The sequence below is a fragment of the Oncorhynchus kisutch genome, linkage group LG14 (genome assembly GCF_002021735.2).
Source record: "Oncorhynchus kisutch isolate 150728-3 linkage group LG14, Okis_V2, whole genome shotgun sequence".
NCBI lineage: Eukaryota > Metazoa > Chordata > Actinopteri > Salmoniformes > Salmonidae > Oncorhynchus > Oncorhynchus kisutch.
The window spans coordinates 52,425,683-52,451,164 of NC_034187.2; the positions used below are offsets into that span (position 1 = coordinate 52,425,683).

The window sequence follows — 25,482 nt, forward strand, 5'->3', positions numbered from 1 at the left end:
CTCTTCTCCCCTCTGCTCCTTAAACATGCTGCTCTTCCTTCAGAACATGTTATTTTTATTTAACCATGAACTAGGCAAGTCAGTTAACAACAAATTCTTATTTTACAGTCACAGCCTACCCGGGCCAAACCCTACCCTAGCCCGAACGACGCTGGGCCAATTGTGCACTGCCCTATGGGACTCCCGATCACGGCCGGTTGTGATACAGTCCGGGATCGAACCAGTGTCTGTAGTGACGCCTCTAGCACAGAGATGTAGTGCCTTAGACGGCTGCATGATTTCATTCACTTTTGCTTGTAAAATGTCCACACTCCCTGAAAATGTAATTCCAAAGCCACTAGCTATGCATGCTTGTATAACTATGTGCTGGATTTGCCTGTTTTTGCAACTAGTTTGTTATGTTGTTTTTGCTCTTTAGCATTTAGCTAAAGAGCAAAATGATATGACACACACACGTTTAGCAGATGTTATTGCGGGTGAAGCGAAATGCTTGTCTTTCTAGGTCCAACAATGCACACAATCTAAAGGCATGAAATATATATGTCAGAGTGGTATAGACTAACATAAAGTAGAATAGGATAGAATCCAGTATATACACATGAGACGAGTAATGCAAAATATGTAAAAACATTAAAGTGACTAGTGTTCCATTATTAAAGTGGCCAGTGATTTCAAGTCAATGTATATAGGGTCGCAGCCTCTAATGTGCTAGTGATGGCTATTTAACAGTCTGATGGCCATGAGATAGAAGCTGTCCCAGCTTTGATGCACCTGTACTGACCTCACCTTCTGGATGATAGTGGGGTGAACAGGCAGTGGCACGGGTGGTTGCTGTCCTTGATCTTTTTGGCCTTTGTGACATAGGGTACTGTAGGTGTCCTGGAGGGCAGATCGTTTGCCTCTGGTGATGTGTTGGGCAAACAGCGCCACCCTCTGGAGAGTCCGTACAAGGCGGTGATACAGCCTGCTCTCAATTGTGCATCAGTAAAAGTTTGAAGGTTTTAGGTGCCAAGCCAAATGTACTCTGTCGGCTGTTGTGCCTTCACCACAATGTCTATGTGGGTGGACCATTTCAGTTTGTCAGTGATGGTATTTGAAGCTTTCCACCTTCTCCACTGCGATCCTGTCGATGTGGATGGGTGCTCCCTCTGCTGTTTCCTCAAGTCCACAATCAGCTCCTTAGTTTTGTTGACGTTGAGTGATAGGTTATTTTCATGGCACCACACCCTGAGGGCCCTCACCGCCTCCCTGTAGGCTGTCTCGTCATTGTTGGTAATCAGGCCTACTGTTTTGTTGTCTGCAAACTTGATGATTGAGTTGGAGGCGTGCATGGCCACGCAGTCGTGGGCAAACAGGGAGTACAGGAGAGGGCTGAGCACACACCCCTGTGGGGCCCCAGTGTTAAGGATCAGCGAAGTGGAGGCGTTTTTTCCTACCTTCACCACCTGGGGGCAGCCCATCAGGATGTCAAGTACCCAGTTGCACATGGCGGGGTTCAGAGCCAGGGTGCTCTTAGAGGGTACTATGGTGTTGAATGCTGAGCTATAGTCAATAAACAGCATTCTTACATAGATATTCCTCTTGTCCAGATGGGATAGGGCAGTGTGCAGTGCGATGGCATCGTCTGTGGCTCTATTGAGAAGGTAAGCAAATTGAAGTGGGTCTAGGGTGTCAGGTAAGGTAGACGTGATATGATCCTTAACTAGCCTCTCAAGGCACTTCATGATGACAGAAGTGAGTGCTACGGGGTAATAGTCATTTAGTTCAGTTACCTTTCCTTTCTTGGGTACAGGAACAATGGTGGACATCTTTAAGCATGTGGGGATAACACACCTGGACAGGGAGAGATTAAAAATGTCCGTTAACACTCCAGCCAGCTGGTCTGTGCATGCTCTGAGGATGCGGTTAGGGATGCCGATTGGGCCGGCAGCCTTGCGAGGGTTAACACGCTTAAAATGTCTTACTCACATCGGCCACGGAGAAGGAGAGGCCACAGTCCTTGGTAGCAGGCCGCGTCGGTGGCACTGTGTTATCCTCAAAGAGGGCGAAGGTGTTTAGCTTGTCTGAAAGTAAACAGTAACGTCGCTGGTTTTCCCTTGTAGTCCGTGGTTGTCTGTAGACCCTGCCACATACGTCTCGTGTCTGAACAGTTGAATTGCAACTCCACTGTCTCTATACTGACGTTTTGCTTATTTGATTGTCTTACGGAGGGAATAACTACACTGTTTGTATTTGGCCATATTCCCAGTCACCTTGTCATGGTTAAAATGCGATGGTTTGCGCAAATGCTGCCATCTGTCCACGGTAGGTTTTAGTCACAGTGGGTACAACATCACCTATACACTTCCTGATGAACTCAGTCACCGTATCAGTGCATGTCTATTTTGTTCTCGAAGGCTACCCGGAACATATCCCAGTCCGCATGATCAAAACAATTTTGAAGCGTGGTTTCGAATTGGTCAGACCAGCGTTGAATAGTCCTTAGCACAGGTACTTCCTGTTTGAGTTTCTGCCCATTAGGAAGGGAGGAGCAAAATGGAGTCGTGATCTGATTTGCCGAAGGCATCCCGGAAGTTGGAATAGCAGTGATAGAGAATTTTAGCAGCGCGAGTACTATAATCAATCAATGTGTTGATAGAACTTCAGAGTTTTCCTTAAATTTGCTTTGTTAAAATCCCCAGCTACAATAAAATGCAGCCTCAGGATATGTGGTTTCCAGTTTGCATAAAGTCCAGGGAAGTTCTTTGAGGGCCGTCGCGGTATCGGCTTGAGGGGGAATATACACGGCTGTGATTATAACTGAAGTGAATTATCTTTGGAGGCAATAGGGTCGGCATTTGATTGTGATGTATTCTTGGTTGGGTGAACAAAAGAACTTGAGTTCCTGTGTTATCACAATCACACCATGAGTAGTTTTGGAACAGCCTCTGGAATCAGTTCAATTGCCCTGGAGTGTAAGAACAAAGGATCCAATTCGGGAAGTCGTACTACTGGTGAGTTACCGCAACTCTGATATACAAAAGTTATTCCCGGCTGTATATAACACAACATTTCCTGGGCTAATGTAAGAAATAAAAAAAATTGTTTAAATACTGCAAAGTTTCCTAAGAGCTAGAAGCACGGCAGCCCTGTCAGTCAGCACCATTTTATCATGGATGACAATACCCATTGTGTGCTATTCCCGTAAATCCCGGAATGACATGAAAATTGGGATATCGCCCAAGCCTTTACACCTCTGAGCCTTGTGGCCTCTCACCTACAGGTAACTGCCAAAATAAAGGAAACACCAGCATAAAGTGTCTTAATAGGGCGTCAGGCCACCATGAGCCAGAACAGCTTCAATGCACCTTGGCATAGATTTTTTACACGAGTCTGGAACTCTGTTGGAGGGATCTTTGTTAATTTTTATTTTATCTTTATTTAACCAGGAAAGGCTAATTGAGATTTAAAATCTCTTTTCAAGAGCGTCCTGGCCAAGATAGGCAGCACCAAGTCATTACAAAAATTACAGACAAACAACATGAAAAACTACAAGTAATCTAGTAAGAACCACAGAATTCACAAGAGTATATGATCTGACACCATTCTTTTGGCGTTTTGTTGGTGGTGGTGGAAAAACAGTCTCAGGCACCACTCCAGAATCTCCCATGTGTGTTCAATTGAGTTGAACTCTGGTGACAGACGGCCATGGCATATGGTTTACATCGTGTTCATGCTCATCAAACCATTCAGTGACAACCCGTGGCCTGTGGATGGGGTTAGTGTCATCTAGAGGTCGACATTGTGTCACGTTCTGACCTTTATTCCTTTGTTTTTGTCTCTGTTTAGTATGGTCAGGGCGTGAGTTGGGATGGGCAGTCTGTTTTTCTATGTTGGGTTTTTGTGTTCAGCCTAGTATGGTTCTCAGAGGCAGGTGTCGTTAGGTGTCTAATTGAGAGTCATACTTCGGTAGCCTTTTTCCACCTGGTTTTCGTGGGTGTTTGTTTCCGTGTGAGTGTTTGGGCCACAATGTATCGTTTAGGTTTTAGTTCGTTCACTTTATTGTTTTGTATTTCAGTGTTCAGATCGTTTCATTAAATATTACATAATGAACACCACACTGCGCTTTGGTCCGATCCTTCTTCCACCTCTGAATGCCGTTACATTAGGGCCGATTTCAAGTTTTCATAACAATTGGAAATCAGTATTGTTGGACACTGATTTTGCCGACTATATTTATTTAATCTTTATTTAACTAGGCAAGTCAGTTAAGAACACATTCTTATTTTCAATGACGGCCTAGGAACGATGGGTTAACTTCCTCGTTCAGGGGCAGAACGACAGATTTTCACCTTGACAGCTCGGGGATTCAACCTTGCAACCTTACAGTTAACTAGTCCAACGCTCTAACCACCTGCCTCCCATTGCACTCCACGAGGAGACTGCCTGTTACGCGAATGCCGTAAGCCAAGGTAAGTTGCTAGCTAGCATTAAACTTATATCTTATAAAAAACAATCAATCATAATCACTAGTTAACTACACATGGTTGATGATATTACTAGTTTATCTAGCGTGTCCTGCTTTGCATATAATTGATGCGGTGTGTATCGTTGCTCCAATGTGTACCTAACCATGAACATCAATGTCTTTCTTAAAATCAATACACAGAAGTATATATTTTTTAACCTGCATATTTATCTAAAAGAAATCCAGGTTAGCAGGCAATATTAATCAGGTGAAATTGTGTCACTTCTCTTGCGTTCATTGCACACAGAGTCAGTGTATATGCAACAGTTTGGGCTGCCTAAATTGCCAGAATTGTACGTAATTATGACATAACATTGAAGGTTGTGCAACCGGAACATTTAGACTTATGGATGCCACCCCTTAGATTAAATATCGAACGGTTCCGTATTTCACTGAAAGAATAAACGTCTTGTTTTCGAGATGATAGTTTCTGGATTCGACCATATTAATGACCTAAGGCTCGTATTTCTGTGTGTTATTATGTTATTAAGTCTATGATTTGATAGAGCAGTCTGAGCGATGGTAGGCAGCAGTAGGTTCGTAAGCATTCATTCAAACAGCACTTTTGTGCGTTTTGCCAGCAGCTCTTCATTGTGCGTCAAGCATTGAGCTGTTTATGACTTCAAGCCTATCAACTCCCGAGATTAGGCTCATGTAACCGATGTGAAATGGCTAGCTAGTTAGCAGGGTGCGCGCTAATAGCGTTTCAAATGTCAGTAGTAGTTGTTCCCCTTGCTCTGCATGGGTAACGCTGCTTCGAGGGTGGCTGTTGTCGATGTGTTCCTGGTTCGAGCCCAGGTAGCGGCGACGAGAGGGACGGAAGCTATACTGTTACACTGGCAATACTAAAGTGCCTATAAGAACATCCAATAGTTAATGAAATAAAAATGGTATAGAGAGAAATAGTCCTATAATAACTACAACCTAAAACGTCTTACCTGGGAATATTGAAGACTCGTGTTAAAAGGAACCACCAGCTTTCATATGTTCTCATGTTCTGAGCAAGGAACTAAAACAAACATTAGCTTTCTTACATGGCACATATTGCACTTTTATTTTCTTCTCCAACACTTTGTTTTTGCATTATTTAAACCAAATTGAACAAGTTTCATTATGAGGCTAAATTGATTTTTATTGATTATATTAAGTTAAAATAAGTGTTAATTCAGTATTGTTGTAATTGTCATTATTACAAATAAATACATTAAAAAAAAAAAAAAATATATTATATATATATATATATATATATATGTTTTTTTTAAACCGGCAGATTAAAAATCGGTATCGGCTTTTTTGGTCCTCCAATAATCGGCATCGGCGTTGAAAAATCATAAATCGGTCAACTTCTAAATGATAGAGTAACTTTGATTACCAATGACATTGTTGTGAACTACGAAAGTGTGTTGAATTTAGGCAATCACTGAACTGATCAATTAGCTTAGATGGTCAAGTATGGTGCCTAGTTGGAACAAAATCCTGCAGCACTCCAGGAGTGTTGCTTACCCCTGGTTTCTGATTACGACATGGAACTTCACTGAAGAATCCATTTCCACTTTACTGGGTTGCCTCCTGTGACAAATTGTGTGGTCAAACCAGCCCGACTCATTGTGGAAATCCCATGTCATATGAACAGTGACGATTTTAGCATGTACATTTTGGTGGGGGGGAGGGGGGTAAAAAAAAGTGGGATGCATGCCAGCAAAGCCACACCACAACACTAAAGCTGTCCAAACATCTTACCACTGCTACACCTGGCTATCAGCGGAGCTTTGTCTGACAGCGAAACAGTTCATTCAGCCTCCTTTACGGTCTTTAAAAAAAAACATTGCTGATATGGCTGACTTGCGTAAACAAATGTGGTTTCTAATGACAATTGAAATGTAGAAACTATGGCATGAGGGTTACAAGAAGCGGATAAGAGGCAATCCGTAATTTCGATTAAGACATTAATGAGCGAGATATGCTGACTACGTCCGTCCTAACTATTTGTTTAGCACTTTTGAAATGTACAGTGACAGAATTCAGAACATGGGCCGTTCTTAGTGTTGTCCCTGTACACCAAGTCAGAAACGTAGGATAAATAAAGGGTGCATTTAAGCATACAATGAAAGCTCTTACAATATTAAATTAATACATTTCTCTCACAAAAAGGTTATCGGCAAAACAGTACATGTGCCCCACCAAGTCAGAACAGTAGGCGAAATTAAGGTAAGTAGGTCAAATGGGCTACTAAGCTAACTACACAACATACATTTAGTATTACGTCTTTGCTACAGTATACATAACTCCCTGGCATACTACATCATTTATGGAGCATCATACAATACATTTTTGGACTCACCTTGTTGTGCTGTGCTTACTTGAACAGGAAGGTGGCACAGCGGTCCTTCGTGCGCAAATTTTGTCATCAAAGTCTGGCGTTCTCTGGATTTATGGTGCTTTCAAGACAACTGAACTCGGAAAAAACATGGTGGAATCATGACGTCATTGATCTTCAGTTTCCAGACTTACAATTCCGAGTTGGATGACGTTTCAAAAACGTATTTCCCAGTCGTAGCTAGTTTTTTCCAGAATTCCCAGTCATCTTGAACTCAAGGTTTCACAGTTCCGAGTTAGTTGTATTGAGCACGGCATAAATCATGCTTCATTGACATTAAGGCCAATGTTGAATGTTAATCATTTTAAACTTGAAAGAGAGAAACTTAATCCCAGACTTGGGACCACACAACCACTCCACTGAATAGCAGGCTAGTGATTGCTTTGCAATGCTTACTGTTAGCCATTGTCACAGATTCCTTCCAAACCACTCATTGTTGAATTTGCGATTCCCAACTTGTTTTGTAATGTTCATGTCCAATGGCCGATGAGCACTGATACATTTTATCTATAATTTCTCTTCATTATTTCTCTAGCATCTGCAGCACAAGCCTCCCTCTACGCTTATACATGAGTGAAGTAAGTTCGGAAAAACTAAAAGGATGCATCTTAGAAAGAGTTCACATACAAACTTTATATGTCCGAACTTCGAGTCAAATAGGCTTCCCAAAAATAATATGGTGGCTGTGGTAGAACGTCCATTTTGACTGGCGATTTTGTGCATTTATCAAAATTCCCTTTAAACAATGCCACTAAATAATGCCACTTTAATAATGTCTACATATCTTACATTACTCTTATCACATGTATATACTGTATTGAGAACCAATCACTGGACACTAACAAATGGATCACTTTAAACAATGCCACTAAATAATGTTTGCATATCTTACATTACTTTAATCACATGTATATACTGTATTTTATACCATCTACTGCACCTTGCCTATGCCGCTCGGCCATCGCTCATCCATATATTTATTTGTACATATTCTCATTCACCCCTTTATATTTGTGTATATTAGTTAGTTGTTGAGAATTGTTAGATATTACTGCACTGTTGGAACTAGAAGCATGAGCATTTCGCAACACTCGCATCTGCTAACCATGTGTATGTGGCCAATAAAATGTTATTTGACTTTGATTTGAATATCTCAGCGTGGCACACCTCTTCATCACTGTGGTGCTGCCTGGCAGAGGCACTGAGGCAGCCCAGGTCTGTATCATCAGCAAATCTCTCCCTCTCTCAGGATGAGGAGTTCAGTATGGAGGATAATCAAAGGGTGTAATTGCAGGAGTGTCCCTCAAACATGGCTGCTAGACGAGCTGGGCCAAAAGAGGGTGTCAGGGGGAAAATGATGTATTCACCTTATTTGTTGGCTATGTAACAATTATTTTCTTAACGAACACCAAGATATTTCTGTCCTGCTAATGCTGTGTTTTATGGTCTCCACTCCAGCACCTAGCCTGGGTATTGAGAACATGGGTTCGACTACAGATAGCTTGAAGCCAACACTTGACTTGTGTTGGTGATAAAAACCTAAAAGCTAGCATTCTATAGACAAGATGTGGTGTGTGCGAGAGAGACTGGAAGAGTTAAGAACAATGCCGCATTGTCTTATCTTCCTGGCATCTGGGAAACTAAGTAAAAGACCATCCTGTGTAGATAACCAAGGTGGCTTATGGGAAGGTTAGAAGTGACTGACTAAGCAATCTTGGTATCAGCTATGTAAAAACTGTGCATCGTCTGTCAAGGCTAGACTCTCAGCCTAACAGTCAGTCAAGACTGGTGGGCCGATGCGCATTATTGCAATAATTAATCCATATTAAATAAAGATTGTTTGAAGAAAAGACCAAGACCAAGTCTCTCTCTGTACTGAATTTCCACGACAAGGGTTCGAGAAAGAGAGAACTAGGGCCGAGAGACCGAGAGGACTGGCATTCTTACGGCTGGAACGAGATCAATCATCCAGAATGGTTAAAAGACCTTTCAATGAACCTCCTTTAATCTTGGCACAATGCTACAAACCGAGCGTCACGAAGTGGGGCTCTGGGGTTTAATAATTCCCCACGGAGAGTGTAAATCTTTAATAGAGGGCAAGTTAAGCCTGCGGTGGCTCCGACGGCGTGCACAGTGGTGCGTGCACATGCAGATCCGGATAATTGATGATGCACATAGACAATGATACCTGACACACAAAGTGAAATATTAGGTAGCATTACAGGGGTATAGTCAGGGATGTCGTATCAAACGAGCAAGCAAACCAACCTAGGTGTGCACACACACACACACACACACACACACACTCAAGCAAAATTGACGCAGAGGGGAATAATGGAGCGAGAGAATTATAATATGAAACTTTTAAATTTATATTTCACCCTCTTGGCAACCTTTGCCTGTAAATATTTATAAAGTCATACAAATGTTAGAAGATCTCTGAACCTCCAAGTCCTGTGAATTAATTTAGTCTCGGTTATAAAGATAAGTCATTTCTCGCCTACTATTTATTCTGTAAACCAAGAGGCCAAATCTTATCAAAACAGCAAAACCAGTTAGCCTACCAGTATTTCATAATCAAGTGTGCCCTATGTTGAAACAGCTGGGATCAATGCATTTCTGACTACTACCCAGTAACTATATCTCTCGCCCTCTCTCCGAGGTAGGATTACAATGCTCCCATTCAGTGGCGTAGCTTCAGCCGAAGCAACCGAAGCGGTCGCACCAGGGCCCATAATATAAATAGGCCCACTGTGATTTGCTGACATTAAATCAAATTAATTTGATAAATAAATAATATTATTCAATAGTTTCAATACAATGTTAAGATAATGAAATGCATTCTGGGATTCATTGTGAAAATACTCTCCGAATCGGTGTTGGTTTCAGTCATTGTTTTAAGCAACAGTTGAGCTAGCTAAAAGACAACGGCCCCCCCAAAAAATTGAGAAAGTCAAGAATAGACTTTGCTGATTTAAAAATCAGCAATGTATCAACACAAAATTTGAAACAAAGGAGGTATCAAAATTAGTTATTTTAGATTGTTTTCAAATTCAGTTCAAGTGCAGCCATTGCTAGCACAAGCTCACTTGAGACGCTAAAAGCTGCTGCTGGCGACGATTAACCTACATCCTCTTCTGGTCCTGCTATTTTGCAGGACCAGAAGAGGATGTAGGTTAATCGTCGCCAGCAGCAGCTTTTAGCGTCTCAAGTGAGAAAAAGGCCAAGCTGTTCCATCGTGCCAGAAGAAGCAACTTTGACAGAGGTGGATACAGGTTGTCAGGTATCGGAGGATACGACCCTGAGCACAAGCCAGGCAGGACAAGCTATCCCCGGGCCGGGCGGGGAGGAAGAGGAGCAGGGCGAGGCTAGAATCGTGGCGGCAGAGGAAACCGGTGGAAAATGGGACAGACAGCCTTTTTACCTATCCAACTGACAGGGGGGCGTTATGCAACAAATGTGGATGCAAAAGTCAAACGGCACGTTATTGTATTAGGCTCACGTAAGCCTACTGGCCCATTTCCAAGAGATGACGAAAGGCGGTGTTTGTATTACACCACTACAACCAAGGCTGGAATCAAATTACCACGTACATGGCTATGTTATTTGTCCAAGCTATATTGCATGCATTGTGAGCCTTTCTGGCTGTTCGGAGATCGGAGTTAATGGGGTGAGAGATTGGCGCCATCTAACATCAAAAATAGCATGTCATGAGACATCCCAGATTCAGATGGGGGCCTGTTTGGTATATGAGCAATGGAAGCGCAATGGCACTATTGACGCAGAAATGGAGAGAGGCGTGCGTAACGCAGCAAATTTCTGGCGACAGGTGTTGGGAGCGCATAGTTAATGTAACTCACACTTGCATCAGGTAATTTGGCATTCAGAGGGCACCGTAAAAAGCTGAGGCAGGCCAACAGTGGGAATTTTATCAGTATAATTGAACTGCTGTCATTTTACGACCCAGTTCTGAAAGAACGTTCAGAACGCCCTGCAGGATCCGTTAACTATCTCAGTCCTCAGATCCAAAATGAGCTTATTTATATCTTAGCCGAGAGAGTGCAGTGTGACAATCAGTGAGAGATTCCCCCCCCCCCGATTATTATGGACAGCACACCAGATGTATCCAAAGTAGACCAGTTAAGCCAAGTTTATCGCTATGTGAGCGTGATAAGGGATGCAGATAATGTCGCCACAGATCTGACCATCATGGGGACTTCTGGAGACAGCCGGCACATCAGCAGCTGAGCTTTAACAAAAAATCCTGGGCAGTTTAGAGGATAAGGGGCTGGATATTTCAAAATGTCCTCGGCAGGGGTATGATGGAGCTGCTGACATGAGCTGGGTCTATTTCAGAATATCCGAAAGAGAGCCGCTTGCTGTTTATGTGCATTGCACAGCGCATAGTCTTAACCTGGCTCTCAGCGACGACCATCAAAAATGTGCCAGAGATTAAACAGTTTTATGATACTGTTGAACTGTTATACACCTTCTTCGGGCATAGCATAAAGAGATGGTCAATGTTGAGTGGTATATTTGATTTTGCAGAAGACATTTTTTTTTCTCGTTCTGCAAACTACGGTTTTAGAAAATGTGAACGTCGTCTCCAAAATGCTTCAGGCCAAAGACTCAGACCTGCACAGATCAGTCAGCCTACTCGAGGACATGATATAGGTCCTGTCCGGATTCCCACCGGATTTTGAAAAGGCCAACGTCACTGCAAAGACCCATGCCGACAAATGGGGAGCTCAGAACGCATTTGAAGACAATCGGAGAAGGAAGGCGAGGCGTCATTTTGATGCACTATGCGAGGACGAGCGACTGTCTGATGGGGAGAGTAGTTTTAAAGTCAACGTCTAATGCAAACCTTGACATCGTTATCCATCAGCTGTCAAACAGATGTAAAAGTCAGTGGGCAACAGAGTCAGACTCCATCCATCCCACTACCCTGGCTGGCTGAACATTACAGCAAAGATATATCAGCAATATATATGGCCAATTACTCTCTTTCAGGGCCTGTTTTAAAAAGGATATAGCAAAGCACACTACAGTGAGAGACCTGGCCAAGATGCTCATTGTGGATTCAGTCACTGCTACATTTGGGGAAGTAGTTACAGCGACGCTCCTTTTTACGACTCTGCCAGTAAAGGTAACCCGTTCCGAGCGCTCCGTTTCCAAACTGAAAATAATTCAAATCATACCTGGAGGAGCAGCATGGGACAGGAGAGATTGTGTGGGTTGGCCATTCTGTCCACTGAAAACACCAGGGCCAGGACCATGGATTTGAATGCCATAGTCAACGACTGAACAGAGGCGGGTCGAATGCCAATCAAAATGAGTGCGTAAGCTTATATTTTCACAAGGCAGGCTACCTAGACAGCCTATATAAATCATGCTTTATTGAGATTCATTTACATTGCTTGTCAATCTACGACTATGCTCGATCGGTCTTAGGAAACCATGTTCTGGTGCACGGCCGCTGAGCCATTTCATTGTCATCATAGCCTATACGCTTAACTAGGCTATAAGAATAATAATAAGCACATACGCATCATATACTGTTAAAAGGCATGCTGCCATTTAATTCATCGTTTTGAATGCTCCACTTGATTGATTTTCTGGCGGGTTGTTTTTGCTATAGGCCTCTGCGGGAGGCAGATCATTTGAAATACCGGTATGACATTTTTGCCGCCGTGCATAACTTCTGCGAGCATGTACTAGGTCATTAGCTGCGTTTCAGTCAAGAGATTGATCTATATATTTATGTTTTATAATATAGGCTATTCCCTATTATTTGCAGATAAAATAGGGTGTTTGACCACTTTGTTCTTTCTGTGGTGCTGATCGACGGGTTCATTTCTGACCGTCGTCCATGTTGCTGAATGTATACGATTTGATTTTGTATTGGCTATATTGCCGGTAACAGTGTCAAATGTGCCCTTCGATTAGGTTCCCCTCTGTTGTTATAATGCTTAACAATATTAACACATCCTTACCAACAAAATTATTTGAATAAAAAAAAAAGGGAAATATGGGTGGAGATAGGGGCCCGGAATTTTTTGGGTTCACCTGGGCCCGTCATGATTAAGCCACGATACTGCTCCCATCCACAAGGCACGAGAGGTTTGATGGGTATTAAAACTAATCTAAACTATATGCCATGGCAATCTCAGTCACCAGATCTCAACCCAATTGAACACTCATGGGAGATCCTGGAGCAGTGCCTGAGACAGCGTTTTCCGAACACCATAAACAAAACACCAAATTCTGGAATTTCTCACGGCAGAACGGTGTTGCATCCCTCCAATGATTTAAAAATACGTTAGATGACTGACAGGGGGGCGCTGCTTTAAAGCCACCATCTTGGCACTCCCCAACCATTGTAAACAATATTTTGCAAGCTATAGAAATGCATTTATTAATGTCTACATTTGTTTTTGCCATGTTTAGTCTATTAGACACCTTATGCCTACTTTTAAATTATATTATGTGAGCAAAACATGAGCAAAAATTTGAACAATGTATTTTTTTTTAATGTGAAAGTTCTTAAAAAAAAATACATGTATTCAGACCCCTTGAAGTTTTCCACATTTTGTTACGTAACAACCTTACTCTAAAATGTATTAAATTGCCCCCCACGCCCCCCATTAATCTACACACAATACACTATAACAAAGCAAAAACAGGTTTTTAGATATTTTGCCAATAAAAATAAATATGACATACTTAAGTACTCAGATCCTTACTCAGTACCTTGTTGAAGCACATTTGACAGAGATTTCAGCCTCGAGTCTTCTTGAGTATGATGCTACAAGCGTATTTGGGGAGTTTCTCACATTCATCTCTGCAGACCCTGAAGCCATGTCAGGTTGGTTGGGGAACGTTGCTGCACAGCCATTTTCAGGTCTTTCCAGAGATGTTGGATGGGATTCAAGTCTAGGCTCTGTCTGGGCCACTCGGCGACATTTAGAGACTTGAGCCGAAGCCATGTGATGTATTGGCTGTGTGCTTAGGGTCGTCTGCCAGTTGGATGGTATACCTTCGTTCTAGTCTGAGGTCCTGAGCGTTCCGGAGCAGTTTTTCATCAAGGATGTCTGTCATTTGCGCCAGTCATCATTTCCTTCTATCCTGACTAGGCTCCCAGTCTTTATTTGTACTATTTTCTACATTGCAGAATAATTGTGAAGACCTCAACTATGAAATAACACATATGGAATCATGTACTGTAGTAAAAAAATAAAAATAAAAGTTTAACAAATCAGAATATATTTGAGATTCTAAGTAGTCACCCTTTGTATTGATGAAGGCTTTGCACACTTGACATTCTCTCAACCAGCTTCACCTGGAATGCTTTTCCAACAGTCTTGAAGGAGTTCCCACATATGCTGAGCACTTGTTGGCTGCTTGTCCTTCACCCTGCGGTCCAATTCATCCCAAACCATCTCAATTGGGTTGAGGTGGGGTGATTGTGGAGGCCAGGTCATCTGATGCAGCACTCCATCACTCTCCTTCTAGGTCAAACAGCCCTTACACAGCCTGGAGGTGTGTTGGGTCATCCGCCTGTTGAAAAACAAATGCTAGTCCCACTAAGCGCAACCCAGAATGCTGTGGTAGCCATGCTGGTTCAGTGTGCCTTGAATTATAAATAAATTCACTGAAAGTGTTACTAAAGCACCCCCACACAACCTCCATGCTTCACAGTGGGAACCACACATGCAGAGATCACCCTTTCACATATTCTGCGTCTCACAAAAACACAGCGGCTGGAACCAAAAATCTCAAATTTGGACTCCAGGACAGATTTCCACCGGTCTAATGGCCATTGTTCGTGTTTCTTGGCCCAAGCAAGTTTTCTTATTGGTGTCCTTTAGTAGTGGTTTCCTTGCAGCAATTCGACTATGAAGGCCTGATTCACGCAGTCTTATCGGAACAGTTGATGTTGAGATGTTCCTTACTTGAACTCTGAAGCATTTATTTGGGAAGCAATTTGAGGATGGTAACGCTAAGGAACGTATCCTCCTCTGCAGCAGAGGTAACTCTGGGTCTTTACATTCCTGTGGCGGACCTCAAAGTCTCTTTAAAAAGTGTTCAGCCTGTGTGGTGCCATTTTGAGTACTGCAAGCTTGGCCCATGTGGGCCATCCCCCTAACAATTCGATTGCCATCCAATGAGGTTGCAGGGCGGGCCCAAAGGCTCAGTGACACGCGAGAGAGACATTTTCGGGGACACGTTTTGTCTCGAGCGCTACTTTGAGAACTACTGGCTAAAAAGATAATTACTGACCTCAATCAAATTTGCCCTCGACATGAGATGTTACAATGATAATGGATCATCAGGTGTAGCGCCGCGGCTACCGCTAATTGCGGTATCATAAATCCTGAGAACAAACGATCCAGCATTCTATACATAATTTCCTTTTATGCACCCCTTTGAGACACCTACGTTTCCTCAAAATGCCCTTGCTCTCTCGCTCTCCCTGTGTCTTCAAATGTTTACAGCCATTCATGTGAACCTATGGCAACATGTGCTAACATATCCCATCTGTTCCACACCTATAAGTTAAGATCGATAGAGGTTAACTGAAAAGACCAAATGGAGACAAACACCTTGAGATAAAGATTGACCAGCTACTAAAAAAAGGTGCCAAGATAGAAGAGCGAAAGAACTAGACACTAAATTACAACAAGACATCAAATTAAAAAAAGACCTCCAAATAAGCAAGACCAGTACAAGAAAAGAATGGCTACGCTCCAAACTACATTAATCTATGACACACAATCCACGACTTTAAGGTCACCATAGCAACACAAACCCACCAAAACCTCTATACTGGATAGAGTGGCGAGGAGGAGGAATCTACTCTATCCGGAAGCAACATCACCATGAATCTTTCTTTTACTATTGAGAGTTAGTTCATTTCAAAATTGTATATCGATCTGCTCTCCTTAAATATAAGTAATCTAATTTATTTGTTTCAGTCAATTTCAGTCAATTGTTTAAATCAAACTTTTTGCTACCTGAATAAGCTAATTTTCCCCAGCTAGCTGAACAAATGCTCATTTTCATCCTCATTGCCAAACTTCATAAATACTACACCCTCAACTTCAAAACGCCTTTGCTAGTTAAACAATCATGCAACTAAGAAATTTGCCGTAAAGAAAGCTTGTTTTGTTGAATAGTCATGACTGGTTCGAGATACAGTATCGGTCATAAGACTGAGGTGAAGGATATCATTGCGACTTAACGTGGATCCAAGTTCAGTTTTGAGATCCACCAGCGTCATTGGCGTAGGGTTAGCAGGATGTTTTTGACTGGTCTCGGAACTGTGACAACATCCTCTCCCCGCTTGGCTCAATGGGATATGTCGTGATTTTGCCTAACACAGTCAGATATGTACACGGTCTGGTACCCAACTTTTTTTCAACTGACTATTATATCTGTTGATTAAATCAGACTGTTAACATAAATAGTAATCCAGGAAGTTAATTGACACGAGAAAACGTATATAAAAATAAAAGCAACTCCACAGATCGCAATGATTGGCTAGATTATTTCTGGACACTAAGGGTCCGTGGAGCTCTTCCTCATCACCACTATAATAGTGTCTTATAGCAACCTGGGGCGGCAGGGCAGCCTAGTGGTTAGAGCGTTGGACTAGTAACCGAAAGGTTGCAAGTTCATATCCCTGAGCTGACAAGGTACAAATCTGTCGTTCCGCCCCTGAACAGGCAGTTAACCCACTGTTCCTAGGCCGTCATTGAAAATAAGAATTTGTTCTTAACTGACTTGCCTAGTTAAATAAAGGTTAAAAAAATTATTTAAAAAAACCCTCCATATAGGGTTGGTGTCAGCAGCCAGGGCCCAGAGATATGTAATGGCTGGCGTTGTTAACAGTAAAGCGTCCTGCTTGCTATTGATCCAGGTTGGCTAGATCATGGGTGAATTCTGGGAAGCTGACTTCATGTGAATGACTGCCTAGGCAGGAAGACGCCTGAACTCCTGAGTGGCCGGTGGTTGGGAATGGCTGTCTGCAGACTGAGTGGAACCAGCTAGGGCAGGGCGGTGCCTTTTTATTGCGCATTGTTGCTCCATATATTGATGAGTGCGGCTCCACACGGTGAAAAACCGTGGATATTAGAGTTTTTTTTTTTTTAAACGACTGAGCTTTTTGCGGCTTTAAAAATCGACCTGCCGGGTCATTGTAGTTGCAAAGTTCAGTGCAGAGACTTGCAGAGTAACAGTTTAAAAGGTTAAATCTATAATAAACAGTCTATTAAGCTGACGATAAACTTGTTTTGGATAAAGTCAATGTCCATGCTGTCTGCAAAGGTCCATTGTAGGACATGACAAAACTAATAAAGCTTTGCCTGAGTCTATCATCAGCTAAAGATATCAGAATCTGTGCTTCTACCAGGTTCACAGGTCAAAGGTGATGCTGCAGAGAGCCTCACGTATGACAACAGTACGATCAGTGCCTCTGGCTATTCTACCTGCATGCCCTCTCTGCTCTGGGTATTCCATCTTTTGAATTCTACAGGGGTGCCCTCTCTCCTTCAGCTTCATTAACAGATCTGCACGTGTTGTTCATGCTTCACTGCCCTACAGGTCTGACATCCTTGAGAGACAGTGAGGCAGGTTAAAAGAAGGTTTTGTTGTATTCTTGCATTTCCTTCTCCCTGGATAAAACCAGATGACGTGCTGCAGCGGCTAACCTTGACGTTCTTCAACTCCCTCTGTGCAAGTAGGCAGGGAAACAAAAATGGAGAAAGAAAATGGCCGCCGCACACCCGAGAACAGTACTCTAATTGGTAACCTAAGCAGGGAGCCTTCACTCCATATTGAGGGGACTTGTCACCGGAGGTTATCAAAAAAAGGTAGAACTATTACTTTCAAAATACCAGTGTTTTGTTCCAGGCTTGTTTAAAAACACCTGGGTGACATTTCTCACTCAATACCAACTGCGGGGCGGATGATTACCGTGGCCGCATTCAATGTGGTGCAAAACAAATGGAGTAAATGGAGTCTGCCTTCACAAAGACAGAAATAATTATTCCCTGTATTTCAGAACATTTATTAGCTGTGTAGATACATTGTCTCTCACTGTGGGTAGCCGAGCTTTCAGACGTTAGCGACTAATGAGCGAGGGCTCAGAGGCAATTTCACGAACAGTGTGGCCACATTACTTTGCTACATAATGACTCCTAACCTTTCGAATATGAGCCCCGATTGGTACCTAAGGCATTCATGGTGTTACACATTTAAAAATAGGGAGCAACAGAACTGAGGACTTCATTAAATAGTGATATTATAGTGCTCAGCTTCGGTCTTGTAGGTAAGAATTACATCTAAAAATGCATTTTACTTTTTCTTCACCTCAATCATCTCTCGACGACTTTCCGGTGCAGATAGGGTCTCTTTTAGGGGAGAGCGAAAGAGGTGGGAGACGGAGGAGTTTTCCGGGGCTATTGACTCCACAGAGGACTGAAGCCTGCCGTGCAGGGAGCTCAGAAAATAAGACCACTCAGTTCAGCCTCCTTCTCCAGAGTAAAGACTATATTCACTAAAGACTCCAAGGAAAGACACTACCTACCAAAGACTCCTTTGAAGTAAAGACTCCAGAGTCAAGACTCTAAAATCAGGGGTGTCAAACTATAGAGATCCTAATGAATCACTATTATTAGTATTCTAATTTCTAATTCTGTGCCAATCCAGTCCGGAAGGTGGTTTGAATAATACAACATTTTAAAAGAAATATCACAAAGCAAAGACTCTATACACTGAAGACTCCAGAGGTAAGAATACATTCAATAAAAGATCCCCATGAAACACTATTGATTAAAGATCACCAGGCGAATGACATTCCTATCCGAGGCCACAGATCAGGGAGAGTTAATTCATTAGGGATTCTGGAGCAAGGAAACTCTGCACTTTAGACGACAGTGCAAATGTATTCTTTTCACTGAAGGCCTTGGGGGAAAGACTTCATTAGAGAGAGAAGACACTTGCTTAAGAATGAAGTGAGTGCAGAGACCGGTCTTTACTAATGAACCTGTAGCAAAGACAATATTGTAAGAAGTGGAGTTAGGCTACGGAGAATTGAGTTATTACTGCTAATGATTATACTGTTCGTCTAACATTTAACTGATGAATATCCCGCTATATCCATCGCCACAGAGTACTCCAATACACTTGACAGATAACTTCGTATCAAGTTCTTTAAGCGGTGTAATTCAAGTTGAAGAGTAATGCATCCAATGGTATGTTAAATGAGGTTTGCCTCTAATAAAGGGTTACTATCAGGGAGAAGAAAAAAAATGATGCATTGTTTTTGGCAAAGATATTCAATACAGAGGGGACAATCTTCTTGAACAACCAACCGCTAAATTTCCATTCTATGGAGCGAAGACAATTCGGGGAGATTGAATACAGCCCATTGTATAAAAACAAAAACAGATCAAATAAAAACTAACAGTTATTCTAGTTTTCCATCAACCTTGTACACTTTAGTACTAAATTGATTTCATTTTTCCCTTTATGGTTGCTTGTCAAAAAGGTTAACAACAAGCAAGGACATTTAATTTTTCACCATCAGCAGTGTCTTAACTAAGTCAAGGTGGCAAACACTTATAAGTCCAGTAAATGTGGTCGGAATACGCTCTTCTGCTAGGTTAAATATTTCTATTCAAATCACAATTTTACATCTTTAACATCCAACCCGTTTTAAAAAGAAATGTGGGCACCGATTCATTCTTGAAAAGTACAATTGCTATTAGAAATCAGACAATTCAACAGCATCAGAAAGTGGGAGAAGCCAGCCAGCCCATAGAGCCCCCACAGTGGAGGTGTCATAATATCCATCAAACCTAGCGTTCAAACAGGGAAATGGTTCTAAATCATTTTTATATCATAGGGAATTTAAAAAACACTTTACAATTAGGGCTGTGTTTCGTGAAGGCTTACCCTGGCATGACGCATTGATAACTATTTAAAATCTCTATGACAAGGTGACTTATCAATATACTTGGCTCTATTTACTCTGATTCGAAAAAGCTAATTAGCATAAAGGTAGGCATCATGCAAAACTACAAATCCCTGCAAGCTTCTGCATGTCGTCTCTAGCTGATACCTTTGTGAATTTAAGGAGGTATTGTGTCAATTTAAAACTTGCATAAGACAGTTCTTAGAATTGTGCATTTAAAGAAATGTAGCCAATTAGATAGTTAGAGATTCTTACTTTGGCCTCGATTCATCGGTCTCGTCCAGATCATCATGGTATTTGTAGTTCTTTATGGTGGCCACATTAGCCACGGGGGGGGGGGGGGGGGATACAGGCGACTATATTAGTCACGTTGTCCTAGAGAGATTTACATAGTTATCAAAACATCACGTAAGGGTCAGACTACACGAAACACAGCCCTTATGTCAAGTGTTTCCAAAAACACCTATGGGAAAAATGAATGGTGGAAAAAACAATTGGAATATTGTCCCTGTTTGACCGCTAGGTTTTATGGGTATTATGATTCATACTGTGATACTCTAGAGAGCATTGTATTGAGGATTTTGTAGTCGACTTGAGCTGCAATAGATTTCCACAATTTTGATAAATGAAACATTTTATTTAACACTGTAAAATGAAAGGATTTTTCCTGTAACTGATGCAGTTGGTATTTGTGCAAACTCCTTTTATGGAGATTGAGAGCAAAGACATCAGTGCACTGTACCTGGTCAGCGTGCACTGCGCCCGGCCCGCCACAGGAGTCGCTAGTCCGCGATGAGACAAGGATATGCCTAACCCTCCCTAACCCGGACGACGCTAGGCCAATTTTGCATCGCCCCATGGACCTCCCGGTCGCAGCTGGCTGCGACAGAGCCTGGGCTCGAACACAGAATCTCTGGTGGCACAGCTAGCATTGCGATGCAGTGCCTTTGACCACTGCGCCACCCGGGAGGCCTGTTTAACATGATTCTTGAATGACTGCCTCTGTACCCCACACATATGGTTATTTGTAAGGTCCCTCAGTCGAGCAGTGCATTTCAACCACAAAGACCAGGGAGGTTTTCCAATGCCTCGCAAAGGATGGGCACCTATTGGTAAATGGGTAAAAATAAAAGTAGACATTGAATATGCCTTTTAGCATGGTAAAGTTATTACACTTTGGATGGTGTATCAATACACCCAGTCACTACAAAGATACATGGGTCCTTCCTAACTCAGTTGCCGGAGAAGAAAGAAACCACTCAGGGATTTCAACAGGAGGCCAATGGTGATTTTAAAACAGTTATAGGAGAAAATCAAGGATGGACCAACAACATTGTAGTTACTCCACAATACTAACCTAATTGTTTCTCTGAATACAAAGTATTGTGTTGTTTGGGTAAAATCCAATACATTACAGAGTACCAGTCTCCATATTTTAAAGCATAGTGGTAGCTGCATCATGTTATGGGAATGCTTGTAATCGTTAAGGGCTGGAGAGTTTTTCAGGATAAAAAAAAAATCTGGTTCAGTATTGAATCTATTTTGAATTCAGGTTGTAACAACAAAATGTGGAATAAGTCAAGGGTTATGAATACTTTCTGAAGGCACTGTACTTGTATGCGAACAAACAAACAATGTTATGAAAGTATATGTAATGGAATGGCCCAGTTTTGGAAAACAATGCCACTTTATCAAACTGTCCCCCTTAGTCTAAAAAGCCTCTCTACCCAACTTGAGCATCACTGTTTAGCAAAAGGACAACTCTCCTTTGTTGTTGATAAAAAGTAGAGAATCCTCCCTCTGCGTGGAGACGATGAGAGGGGAGAGGAATCTAATTATTTTCCTCCCATGGCCCACTGCTCCTTTAAGGTTAATCACCGTCCGTCTGGCTAATTCTGCCTGGGCACACTGCAATAATTACACCACCGCTCTCCTCATCTCCAGTCTCTCCTTTTCTCACAAACTCCTCTTTCACACTGCCCTTTTGTCATTTCCCACAACTTACCTGACCGTTAGGTCTTGCCTTCCCACACCTTTATTCCCCCCCAACAAAGTGTCTAAAATACAACAGCTCTCCTCTGTTCAAGGCTCTCTCCGTCTCTTATCTTAGTTCAGTGTTCGCTTCCCCCACTAAATGACCCACCCGGCCCTTTCCTCAGTAAATCTAGTTCTCCTTTGACCAGCTCCTTCCCTTCATTTCACACTTCCTCCTTTCCACACCACTCCCCATTTCTCCCTCCCCGTTCTAATTCTCACAGCAGCAGTTCTAGTAGCACAAGTTCAGCCTTTCTAGGGACACAAGGGGCCCCGCTCCCCCAGCAGCAGTGTAGCATCACGCTCTCCCTCAACCAGTGGCAAGGGAGAAACCAGTGACAACAAGAAAGGAGCATCAAAGAGAACCACCACAAGAATTTGAGACGAGAACAGTTTCCCTGTATTTGGATTTCGCCCCTGAAGCAAAAGAGTTCTGTGTTGAGATCCAGAGACAAGTTGATGGGGATGATGCTGATTTTAGTTACAGGTGGTGATGTGGGTGATGAGTGGTGCTGAACGCTGAGGAGAGACGAATCACTAAGAATGACTGGATGTCAGGGTGTAGGGGGTCAGTGTTGTGATTGGACGATCTGAGATGGGGAGCCATATACACACATACTGTAAATTGGCTGTAGTGTTGATTGGTGCAGGTGGCTGGCTTTGGCCACATAAAGAGTGCCGAGAGAACAATTAAAACCAATTGAATGTAAAGCCGCACAACCATGCAATCGGGTGAGTGAAATGGCCTATCGTTTCATAGGCTATCACTGTAAAGCTGGTCACACCGGCTCCATCATGGCCAATGACAGAGGTGCAATCCCAATTGTCACCCTACTGTTCCTACCATTGGAGAAAAGTAGTGCACTACATAGGGAATATGGTGCCATTTGAGACGCTGCCATGGGGAGAGTTGTACCTTGCGTGAGTAGCTGCAGGGTGCGGACCTCTTCTCTGACACGGAGCTGCAGGACCTGCTGGAGGATGTACTGCCGTTGGCCCTCCTGCATGATGCCCATTCGCTCCAGCTTCCTGTCTGTCAATCTCATCAGAGCCCGCCCTGGCCGGAGGGAGGGAGAGAGAGAGCGAGAGAAAGGTTAAACTCAACCCCTCCTCATGAGATAAACAGACTCCCATCTCACCCACCCAAAGCAAACACCATAAAGGGGCACAAGGAAGACCAAGTACACAAAACATTTGCTCTTTCCATGACATAGCTTTCACCTGGATTCACCTGGTTAGTCTATGGTCCTTGTTAATTAACGGTACAGTTAAATCCACTTCAGTCAATGTAGATGAAGGGGAGGACAATTGAGACATGGATTGTGTATGTGTGAATGGACAAGAAGAGATTTAAGTGCCTTTGAACGGGTTACTGTAGTAGGTGCCAGGCGAACTGGAACTGATGTGTCAAAAACTGCAACACTCCACACTCAAATCTCCCATGTGTATCAAGAATGGTCCACCACCCAAATGAAATCCAGCCAACATTGACACCTTATAGAGTCCATGTCCCGTCACACTGAGGCTGTTCTGAGGGTGCAACTCAATATTAGGAAGGTGTTCCTAATGTTTTGTCCAGTCAGTGTATTTACAGAATAAATATTTAATGAAATTGATAAACATTGTTTGGAAAAGGATCTCAGTAGTACCTCAAAGTGAACTAAAGCATAACTGAACAAAAAGGACCCTCTCGCTCTGAATGCTGCCTTCAACTGCACTGTTACATACAATAAGCAGCACAAGAAATATCCCATTTTCCATTTCCATTATGTATAGACATTGTCAAGGTGACTCTATTCTCAATCTATGAATAGATAATTCTCCATCCTCTAACCATTCAATACATGTTATTCAATTTATGCTTGGGTATACTAGCAGGAAGCAGCCAACGATGACTCACTTATTCCTTGAAACTGTCTTCATCTGGCTACATAATGCACTTTAGCATAATTATTAATCGTATTTCACCCATAGGCACCTTCTTCTGGGAGACCTTGATTTTAAAATCCCTAATTTAATCTTCAATATAATTTCTTAGAAAGTAGGTGATTTTGGCCAGTGATAGAAATTCAGTGGAGAAAGTAGAGTCTAATTAATTACGCTCGTTGTGGAAGGCCTTTGTGGCAATGTGCGGGATTGGGGAGCTAGATAGAAAATAATTCCTGCCGATTACTATGCATTAGCCCGACTCCTGTAAATCCCCCTCGCTCGTTTACCCTAATGACTCGGGGCTCTGATTTGCTCCTCCTGATTGGCTGGCAGCCTGCTAACTTTACCTGGTTCATGGTCTCAAAGCAGGGCTATGGTGGCCTGACTGTCACATGCTCTCCCTCTTTCATCCTGAGCTCCCTCCTCCCATCCACCTCCAACAGTACTGTACTTACTGCAGTCATTACATACTCTAGATTTGATGTGATTTCATAACGACTTGTTACTTAACGCCTTTGTATATTAACTTTTTTTTTTTTAACCTTTTTTACCTTTTTTTACCGGCTCATTATTCAAGATAGATTTTTTTTGTTGACAAGGGGTGTTGTGTGAAAGCATCGTTGGCTATAATGTCTTGTGAGAAAGTAACTTGGTGATTTATTGCAGTTTTACACCTTATGCAACCATGCCTCAACACACAGTGAGCAGTTAACAAAGCTAAAGTAGTCTGTGTATTTGTGGGTGACTATGGCCAAAGAATGGCAAAAGTGTAAAAAATAAATAAAATATGTTGAAATGCCAGCTACGGTTTTAATGATGCCCATTACAGAGTAGCTAACTATAGACAGGAGAACCTATGAGGGCCAGTAAAATGGGACGTGAGAGAGAACTAGAACGACAAAGTGACTGTAAAAGGATCACCTGAGGAGTCTATAAATAATGACCAACCATCACTTGGCACCTCATCCGAAATCCTACGCAAATCTGCTTGGCAACAGAGGCACCTCTTTAGCTTTACCTCATGGCTATCGGTTCTATAAACAAACACAACCATACAGGATGTATGAGAGATCAAGCTTTCCAGATCAATGACTAAACAGCTGCTATAATAACGCATCTTTAATTATCAATATCTCAGAGTTAAAAGGCGGCCCGCTTAAGATGCCTCAAGATGAGAGCAATTTGGAGTCAAGCTGCTAGTTTCTTGGCGGCGGTGCCAACATAGCTCCTTTCCTCTCCTTCCGGTAGCAGCCGGGCGAAACGCCTCTGTGGAGTTTCTCGCCGCTGCAGTTCTGAGTCATTGACTCCACAATCCCACAAAGCCACAGTAGGGAATTTATCAAACCACAATTAATACACAGAGCAGTGTAGCATGGCCGGGCAGAGAGAGCACAGAGGAGTAGAGGATGAGGGGAGAATGCCTGAAGAGAGAGAAGAGGGGATGAGATGGAGAGAGAGAGTGAGAGAAAGTTAAGAGGAACTAGGAGTGGATTTGGAGAAAAAAAAAGAAAAAAAAAGTACATAAAATGAGAAAAGAGGAGACTTGTTGAGGACTGACTAGACAACTTGGGGTTGAGTGGAGTGCTATGACAAGGCAGTGTCTCCAAAATGGTGGACTATTGATACAGTGTTGGGGTTGGAGTAACTATTTCCTAA

At 42.5% G+C, this 25,482-nt stretch overlaps 1 protein-coding gene across 6 annotated transcripts in view; it reads right to left on the minus strand.

The window, feature by feature from the left end:
- LOC109903708 (sterile alpha motif domain-containing protein 12-like) overlaps positions 1-25,482 on the minus strand; it is a 134,361-nt gene that overhangs the window by 63,793 nt on the left and 45,086 nt on the right. For all 6 annotated transcript variants that reach the window (XR_004202835.1, XM_031788555.1, XM_031788556.1 and 3 more), the window contains one exon: positions 22,814-22,954. Coding sequence is in view for 5 of the 6 variants with exons in the window: in XM_031788555.1 (XP_031644415.1) it covers positions 22,814-22,954 (141 nt within the window). In the remaining variant the exon portion in view is untranslated. The remainder of the gene's footprint in view (positions 1-22,813; positions 22,955-25,482) is intronic.